This window comes from Siphateles boraxobius, unplaced genomic scaffold (assembly GCF_051911475.1).
Source record: "Siphateles boraxobius isolate OS27281-9 unplaced genomic scaffold, OSU_SipBor_1 14, whole genome shotgun sequence".
Taxonomy (NCBI): Eukaryota; Metazoa; Chordata; class Actinopteri; order Cypriniformes; family Leuciscidae; genus Siphateles; species Siphateles boraxobius.
Window position 1 is genome coordinate 896,930 of NW_027508744.1, and position 9,728 is coordinate 906,657.

Sequence of the window (9,728 nt, forward strand, 5' to 3'; positions counted from 1 at the left end):
AGACTACAGAAAGAATACAAACAACCCCATTTCCGTCTCCGGCGGCGGAGTAATACCGTACCTCACAGAACATCCAATACAAGTCTATGGAGTTGGACAAAAACTACGATAAAACCTGTTGGAAAGCATCTTTTGCTGTGATTTTTGAGTGAGCATATCAGTGAACACCCCAGACCACTCGGTGAGTTTCACGTCTTTGTAAACTAAAGTTTAATGCGTTTTATGAATGATTGTTCCAGTGCACCTATGAAACCATTGTGGAGGTGGGGGGTGCTAACACAGAAACCGAAAATTCTCGGGACAGCAGCATGTGTCCAAATTTCAATCTTAACCGTTCTATTTCATCAGAAACAATCTTAAAACAGGGCTTTAAGTGTAAAATACCGAACTTGTCCTTTAACTGGTGGCACTGATGAGCATGTGGACACTGAGCATGCGTTCACTACCGAACACACAGTCAGGTTCAGCCACGGTCGCTTTGGCCAGGGGGTGTTTATAGCATAGGGGTGGAGTTTAAGATTCTAGAGAACATTTGATTGGACAGAAGATGTGATGAGAAGTCCGCAGTGACGTCATAAAAATCCTAAAACATAAAAAGTTGACCAAAGTGCTGTACAGAAAAATAATCATGAGGCACAAATGAGGCACAAAATTACATATAAATACAACAATAAAATAAAAACCATGAAAAAACCATGACCATGACAAAACTAAGTGTCCCCTCCCAGTCACTATAACCTACAGACAATTTAGAGTAAATATATCTCTTCGATTCATCCAAGCTTTTGAGGTGAATGGCAGGTGAATCTCTCTCCGGTCAGACAGAAACAAAATGTTGGAAGAGATAACTTGTATCTTTGTTTAAGGTAAAAAATGTTATACGTAACTGAGTGAGAGTAGGAAACATTTGAGAACATGATGCTAGGATTTATTTATTTATATACACTACAGTATTTGATTATTTATTTAAATGTTTATTTATATTTATTCATATAAGAATGCTGTTTCAATGCTGCTTTTTCTTCATGGTGTTGAATACTATGTTAAATACAAACTTGACAGCAAACGCTTGTCTCTCACTGTTTTATTGAAAAAGATAATTGACCCATCGCTAAGCCCCACCCTCCTTAGTTACTGTTGCTACGCCTGTCAAGCTTTCGCGACTAGCACATCTATTACAGTGTGTATGCACCGGTGTCAGACATTCCCAATGAGATAATTAGTGATTTTTGGCGAACATGTGAAATATCTGAGAGAGCAAGACAAAAGGGACTGTAGTATGCATTCGAGGGATATATCCACGACATAATATGCAAACGATTAGAGAATAATTTAATAAAAATTGAAGCTAAAGCCTATAGTCGCAGCGCAAGCACCAGCCGTCTCATACGCTGAACATTCACATGGGAAACACACACATTGAGGAACAGCTATGTTTATGTTCGTGCACAGCAGGGTAAGTGAAATGTGAAACTAATCTAATAATTATAAATCAAACAGTTTATCCATAAATCTTGTGAAATAACACTAACACCGCGATCGGATTGGGTTAAAGTTACTCAGTCAGGGGTAGTAGGCCATTGATTAACAAAATGCTGAAATATATTTTAAAGTATGTCAGTGAGCCTCCGTCTTGTCTTTAAACGTCTTATTTTACGTTAAAACGTGCATTATGAACAAAGAACCGTAATTATTTCCAGCTTCCAAGCAATATGTGTTTTTGTTAATCCTGTCGACATTTAGTCTCCACACTGCTGAATCACGCACATCATTTCTCCCCTCGGCTTTTAGATTTTCGGGAAGGAAAAAAATTCCACTCCCCCGTCCAAACTTTTAGGATACCGGGTATCAGATTTGCACAATCCATATGCGCAAAGCTTCAGCATGTTTCCCTCTCTCGAAAGCTTGCCAGACCTCCCGCGCCTAGTTACGGTTGCTAAGACACAATTGGCCAGTGGCGGTTTTCGGGTGTGGCTTAGCGAAGGGTCAATTCTCATCTGTTGAGTTGACCTCAAGGGCGGGGTTCACAACAGATGAAACACAATCTAATAAGAGACTATTATTCAATGGTTTATATTTCTCTGGAAAGGAAGTGGACACACTTTGTGGTTTTAGAGCCTCTGCATTGAGCTGAAACCTTCACGACACCGTGAAGAACGACAGACACAATGGAGAAAGTAATTTTCTTCTTCTGTGTATTTTCTTGTTGGATTATGCAAAACACATCCAGTGGTAAATATATTCTATCTCAAAACATTCATGAAATTAAACTTATCAACCTCAAATACAATAGATATTAACATAGTCTAAAAGGATGAGTGTTTATCAATGTCTCTCCAGATTTGTCAGTTGGAGGATCTTCTGATGTGAGAGTTAAGATTGGAGAAAACATCACTCTGAACTGCAGCATGAGAAACAGATATGAAGTCTCCTGGTATCTTCTCAGATCTGAAGAGCTCGTTCTGCTGATTTCTGCAGAGAAGGACAAAAACGGGAGAAAACTCCTGAACAACTACAATCCAAACAGCAATCGTATGAAAATGACTGCAGACAGTTGGGTCACCAGAGTCTCTTTAACTATTTCTGGAGTAACAGAATCAGATTCAGGACTTTATTTCTGTGGAATAAAGTCTGACGCTCCAGAGATGCACTTCGACAAACCCATCAGACTGGAGATTGAAGGTACCAGATTTCATTTTTTTTTACATTATCTTAACAAACTTATCAGTGTTGGGGGTAAGATGAGTCACTCAAGACGACATCTGAACATATTTTTTGTTTTAAGAGATATGGATGTGTCTTTGTTTCCAAAGTGATGATTGTGGAATAAAATAAATCTGATGCTTTTAAAATTGATTTGAAACATTTTTTTAGTGCTCATGTTTTTGCACCAGACTTAACTAACTTAACTAACCCAAATTTTACGGTTAATTGAGTCTATCTTTTTTTTTTTGTTGAGAAGCCATGTTTCTAGGACTCATTGTTACAGATTCCTTTTAATTAGTATGCATCATCTCTACTGCGTGAAGGACAAAAAATCTCATCTCACAGAATCTCATCTAAATGCACTCTCACATACAACTAACAACTAAAACTGTTTATTTGTTTATAGTATTTATTGTTTTAATATTTTTTTCTGTGTTTGTATGATAAACTGATCATATATTTACAGGTCTGTTTGTAGAAGAAAATGACGTCCCAGGTAACATGTTGGTTTGATTGTTCATGTTTTAACTGGTTAAATCCAGCACTAATTCTTATGAGTTAATACTGTCTGGTTGTATATGAGTGTGAGTAACTCTTCTGTCTCTGTAGACGAGGTGACGGTGACGGAGCGTGTGTTGATGTTCGCTGGTGTTGGACTGGCTGTGTGTGTGTTTTTTCTGACTACAGTCGTCGCAGGAGGAATCATTTACCATCGTGGACAGCAGAAAGGATGGAGAGATCAAAACATGGAGCTCTGATGAATAAAAAATCAGCTAAATGATATTATTTCTGCTTTGTTTTACAATCTGAGCTTTGCACTGCCAGTTAAATAAGCATTGCTGTAGGGTAACACATTAAAAAATAGATAACTGTGTCTCAGACGTCTTTTACTGTTTGCCAGATCTCAACTTTCACTTCAGAGAAACTGAGATATTTGGACAAATGTCCTTTATTCAGCACCACTGGAACTTAAACAGTCTTTAATGATTGTGGAGATCATTCAAGTTTGTGCGTTTCAGTCAATATTCAAACTACTGCCACCGTCTTTAATGCAATGTTTATTAATTCAATATCAATTAACAATATGCATGCTATTAGAGCAACTGCAGTTTTTACATGTATAAAATAAATGAGCCAATGTATTTATTTAAAAAAGAACAGCAAACAGCTTCTTAATGCAAACAAAAGCTTTAATATCATCAGACCAGAAGGACTCGTGATTATATAGACATAACATTATATATTTTTTCTAGAGGAGCATTATTATGAGAAAATATGAATGTAAATCTTTTCTGTGGCACATAAAGCTTGATTTATTAAAAATGCCAAATGATATTTTGTTAAGAGTTCTGATCAAATAAACAGCAGTAAAACTAAGAAATTATGTGATTATATGTGCATTTTCTGGCAGAAATCCTCATCATTACCAAAGCTAAACCTCTTCATCATAGCTGTATAAATTCAGTGATGTCAGATCTGTTCTCACAATTTCAGAAAAGAAATTTTTTTCACATCAGTGGTGTGCAATGTAGAGTAATCATTTCCTGACTGACTGCATTAAGATGAAGCAGGTAAAACCACAAAATAAGGGGTTATAACAAACCGACTATCACCGACACTAAAAGGACGTTATTTATGCTAAGAACTCACTATACAAATAATATATATGCAAAGTTCTGCACCAATGCCAATGTAACAAAAAATCCCGACCATTCTGCCTAAACATTCTCATATCCCCAGTCTAATTTTAAAACATATTCACAAGAATAATGGCCACTTAGAAAGAAATTTCATGCTGACCGAATTACACAAACACTGCTGGTTACCCAGCGCCAACAATCTGGCAAGAAGTATAATTCACCACTGTAACTTTTGTAGAAGTGTCGGAGGGAAAGCAGGTCAACAAAAGATTTACCTCATGACCGTATAACCCCTTATCTGCCACCCTTTACAACACAGGAATTGATTACTTCGGCCCTGGTGAAGTCAAATGACGTTATGGAGTAAACTTTACTTGCCTTGTTTCACGTGCTGTGCATCTTGAAATAGCAAGCTCTCTTGATACAGATTCCTGTATAAACTATATAAGGAGATTCATAGCCAGAAGAGGTCAGGTTACAACTATTAGAACAGACCAAGTGACTAAATGAAATGGTGTGCAGAAAGAATTACAGGAAATGTTAAGAACTCTTGAAGGGATAGTTCACCCAAAAATGAAAGTTAGCCCATGATTTACTAGGTAGATCCTAGGTGTATATGACTTTCTTCTTTCAGACGAATACAATCGGAGTAATATTAAAAAAAAAAATGTACTGGCTCTTCCAAGTTTTATAATGGGAGTGAATGGGTGTATTTTTTTGGAAGTCCATCAAAGTGCATCCATCCATCATAAGTGCATGCTTGCCATTCAATGCTTTGGAAATGAAGATGATGCTGAGCTTCCCATTGTAATGGTGTGTTCTCATGCTGAGTCAGATTCAGAGTTGAAAGCCATGCTTTCCCGGGTTGCGGCACGCTCGCACCCTCTGCGTATCCATGGATCCAGGTCAGTGTCACACTGCACACTCAGACCCCCGCCAGCGCCAGTCTCCCGAGTCGTGTCGATGCCTTCCAGCTCTCTGCTCCACTGCGGGAACGTCTGTGGTTCCTATGACCTCATTGGTATGGTTTCTGGGGGCCTGTCTAGCGCTCCCCAGCCCGTCCCACCGGCTTATTCTGACTTCTCTGCTCTGGTGTCCATCAGGAGTGTAGGGGACCTGCAAGCATTTTCGGTCGACGAATCGTGCCTAGAATTCGGGCCAGCCAACTCTCCCGTTGTCCTGAGACCCCGGCCTGAATATGTGCCCAAGGTTCCCACCACTCCCTTCAGGGACCAGGTAGTGAACCTGCAAGCGCTGCCCTTGCAGGAGGCAGACCCAGCCCTGGCTTTTCTCTGTCCCTTCCGCTCCTTGCGGTTTTATATGGACAGAACGCAAAGCTTTAGGACCTCAGATCAGCTCTTCGTCTGTTACAGAGGCCAGCAGAAGGGAAAGGCTGTCTCCAAGCAGAGGTTAGCCCACTGGATAGTGGACACAATTGTCTTGGCGTACCAGTCCCACTCACAGATATCTGTAGAGCTGCGGGCTGGACTACACCAAATATGTTCGCTAGATTCTATAGCCTTCGTATAGAGCCGGTATCTTCCCGTGTACTCGCCGCCAGTGGCCGGTAGCGCGAAGGACCCGTTTTTGGTGTCGGCTTGCAACGCCATGTGACATCAGCTGACCACTGCCGCTCTGAGCTTCTCTGATGCTGATAGTGATGTTGGGATGATGTTCTCTTTCTGTAGATGATGTTTTGTCCCGGGGCTCGATATGCCTGGATGACATGGTTCAGGGGGACACTATAGCTCGACTGCACTGTCTCTGTGTCGTGTTCAGAACACCTCACAGTTTCACATGAGAAAAGAGCAGATATTACACACTTTACACAAATATTCTCACATTACTTACAATCTCATGTGATAAATATTAGATATAGATAAACTATTTTCTCGAGCTAGCATGAAAACTATATCCAGTGATTAAAAAAGACTTCTACACAAATGTGTGTATTTTTCATCTGCAGATCTTTCCAGTAAAGAAGAAACGGCTCCGCTAATATTTTCTCCAGGATCTGAGCAGCTTTGACACTAGATGATGAATCCATCACCAACTGAGACCGATATGGAGATAAAACCTGCTGTGTCAAATCTAAAAGAAAGCATGCTTGTATTTTGCACAGTTCTGATCCAACATGACATCATGACTTTGCGTAAACATACACGCCACTTTCAAGTCAAGTATTTTGAGCTATCTGCGTGTATGTCCATGCCGAAATCTTTTGCGTGTATGTCTACGCCATTAAATGTCCGAGTGATTCCGCGTGTATGTGTACGCCGTTAAATGTCGGAGCGAAACGAAGCAAAATCTATTTCTACATCTGTGGAGCGATCTTTTTTTTCCTAGGATGGTAGGAGAACACTCATAAATGGTATTAACCCCAGTGACGGGTAGGTTTAGGGACGGGGTTGGGGTAGGTCATATATCTATATATACATAATACAGTAATATAACGTTAAGTCAAAGGCGTTGATAAACACGCTGAAAAGCGATTATGCGTGTTGATAGCACGCCAAAAATGGAAATACGAATTGGCGTGTCATACATACGCCATTTCATGAGATCAGTCTGTCTGATCTCAGACCTGAAGCTGTTTAACAGTAATCTAGCGCCATCTTTACCCATGAAGCTCTTTAGAGATCAGATGCTGGACTACAGTATTACTGTTTCATGTCCACAAACACACTGGATTCATCATCATAACCACAAGATTTAATGGCAGGACGTTCTGTTGAACTGTTTAATCAAAGGTTAAAGAGTATTGGTTTTATAGACATGAATACAAAGAAGGGAAGAGCATTAAATTCGAAGTTTAAAAACTGAAAAATAAACAGTTAAAGTAAAAAAGATATTTATTTTGTGTCTTCCAATTGCTGTAAATTTGTTCTTCCTTCGTGCATCTGTATATTTTTTATTTTTTTTATTTTTTACATTTTTTTTATTCATTTAGCTGACGCTTTTATCCAAAGCGACTTACAATTGCTATATATGTCAGAGGTCACACGCCTCTGGAGCAACTAGGTCTTAAGTGTCTTGCTCAGGGACACATTGGTGTCTCACAGTGGATTTGAACCCAGGTCTCTCACACCACAGGCATGTGTCTTATCCACTGCGCCGCCACCACCACCCTGGTGTTGATATATGGATAGTGGCAAACAAAAGTGTATATATGGATAGTGGCAAACAAAATAATGGACACAAAGAACTATCGTTAAAAAAAAAAAAAAAACTCAGTCTGCTACTAAAATTAAAGCATTTCTGTATATTTATTAATGTAATATTATGATCACAATATTAATAATAAACATCATATTATTAACATTTTACTTGAAATTATTAAATACTATAAATCTCTGGATCCAAAATAGTCTTATTTGTGCCACAGTGTCTGGTTCTGTTTCCCTGGGGTACACTAGAGGTCCTCGTTTTCACGGTGTCATTCACAATAGACTACATTTCCCAGCATTCTGTTCTGCCACTCCTCTGTTCATTGCACACAGCTGTTTCCCATCACCTTGTTAGTTCTGTGTGCATATATACCCTGTCTGTTTTAGTGTTTGTCATGGAGTCGTTGTTTTATGTCCTCACACTTCTGTGCCCTGCCTTTGCCTGAGTCTTGTTGGTGTTTTATGTTTTGGACTGCCTTTTGGATTTTGAACCTTGCTTGGACTGGATTGTGAGTACGGATTACCCTATCAAACATACTGCTAATAGATCTGTCTTTCCCTGTGTGTGTTCGTGACAGAACGACTCCGTCATCAAGATCCAGCGGTATGTTTCTCAATGTCTCTTCCCCAGCCACCGAGCGGGAGAGAAGACAATTGTTTGAGTGGACCCGGTTGTTCAAATTTCGTGGGACCCGTGGAGGCCGCAGGGGAGGAGGTGGTCGAGAGGAATCCCAACACCATTCTCCACTTTGGCCCCTCTTCTAACCTGGGTTGGCGATGTCCAGTCCAGGGTCCCATCCGCCACTGATTCCGTCCAGCCCAGAGCTCTGTTCGCCGTGGTTTCTGTCCAGCCTCCTTTACCGCTGGTTCCGGTGGTCCCTGTTTCGGTGGTTCCAGTTCTGGTGGTCCCGAAATGGAGAAGGAAGACTTCCTCTGTGACTGTCCCGGTGGTCCCGAGTCCGGTGGTCCCGAGTCCGGTGGTCCCGAGTCCGATGGTCCCAGTTCCGGTGGTCCTGAAACCGATTCTCGGGGCCTCTGAAACATTATTGGGCTACTTCGAGCGTCTGGCCAGAATCCTGGATGTGCCTTTCGGACCCGTCATGCCCACTGCCGCTCCTGAGCCGGAGGCAGTGTCTGCCGCTCCTGAGCCGGAGGCAGTGTCTGCCGCTCCTGAGCCGGAGGCAGTGTCTGCCGCTCCTGAGCCGGAGGCAGTGTCTGCCGCTCCTGAGCCGGAGGCAGTGTCTGCCGCTCCTGAGCCGGAGGCAGTGTCTGCCGCTCCTGAGCCGGAGGCAGTGTCTGCCGCTCCTGAGCCGGAGGCAGTGTCTGCCGCTCCTGAGCCGGAGGCAGTGTCTGCCGCTCCTGAGCCGGAGGCAGTGTCTGCCGCTCCTGAGCCGGAGGCAGTGTCTGCCGCTCCTGAGCCGGAGGCAGTGTCTGCCGCTCCTGAGCCGGAGGCAGTGTCTGCCGCTCCTGAGCCGGAGGCAGTGTCTGCCGCTCCTGAGCCGGAGGCAGTGTCTGCCGCTCCTGAGCCGGAGGCACTGTCTGCCGTTCCTGAGCCAATGTTTGCTTCTGTGTTTGTGTCTGTCCTTGTGGCTGTTACTGTTCTGGTGTCTGTTCCTGAGCCGGGTTCTGTGCCGTGGCCGCCCGAGGGGACGTCTCCGCCCTGGTCGTCACCGCCCTGGCCGCCCGAGGGGTCTTCACCGCCCTGGCCACCCGAGGGGTCTTCGCCGCCCGAGGGGTCGTCTGCTTCGCCCTGGCCGCCCGAGGGGTCGTCTGCTTCGCCCTGGCCGCCCGAGGGGTCGTCTGCTTCGCCCTGGTCGCCCAATGGACTGTCTGGACTGTCAAAACATAAAACACCAACAAGATCCAGGAGGGAGGTTGAACGGTGGAGGATCAGGGGGAGGGATGGGGGGCCAGAAAGGGAAGAGAACAGAAACAGGGGGTGATGGTTTAGCCGGTGGCCAGGGCGAAGCAGACAGTCCATCGGGCGGCCGCCCGATGGACAGTCTGCTTCGCCCTGGCCGCCCGATGGACAGTCTGCTTTGCCCTGGCCGCCCGGTGGACAGTCTGCTTTGCCCGTGCCGCCCGATGGACTGTCTGCTTTGCCCGTGCCGCCCGATGGACTGTCTGCTTTGCCCGTGCCGCCCGATGGACTGTCTGCTTTGCCCGTGCCGCCCGATGGACTGTCTGCTTTGCCCGTGCCGCCCGATGGACTGTC

At 43.6% G+C, this 9,728-nt stretch overlaps 2 protein-coding genes across 3 annotated transcripts in view; both read left to right on the forward strand.

Moving 5' to 3' along the window:
- Positions 1-9,728, forward strand: part of LOC143738200 (uncharacterized) — a 113,122-nt gene that overhangs the window by 48,042 nt on the left and 55,352 nt on the right. The gene's annotated exons all lie outside the window — the stretch shown is intronic.
- Positions 2,144-9,728, forward strand: part of LOC143738198 (uncharacterized) — a 62,937-nt gene continuing 55,352 nt past the window's right edge. For both annotated transcript variants that reach the window (XM_077230223.1, XM_077230225.1), the window contains exons 1-2: positions 2,144-2,232; positions 2,341-2,682. In XM_077230223.1, coding sequence (XP_077086338.1) covers positions 2,169-2,232; positions 2,341-2,682 — 406 coding nt within the window. In that variant the 5' untranslated portion in view covers positions 2,144-2,168. The remainder of the gene's footprint in view (positions 2,233-2,340; positions 2,683-9,728) is intronic.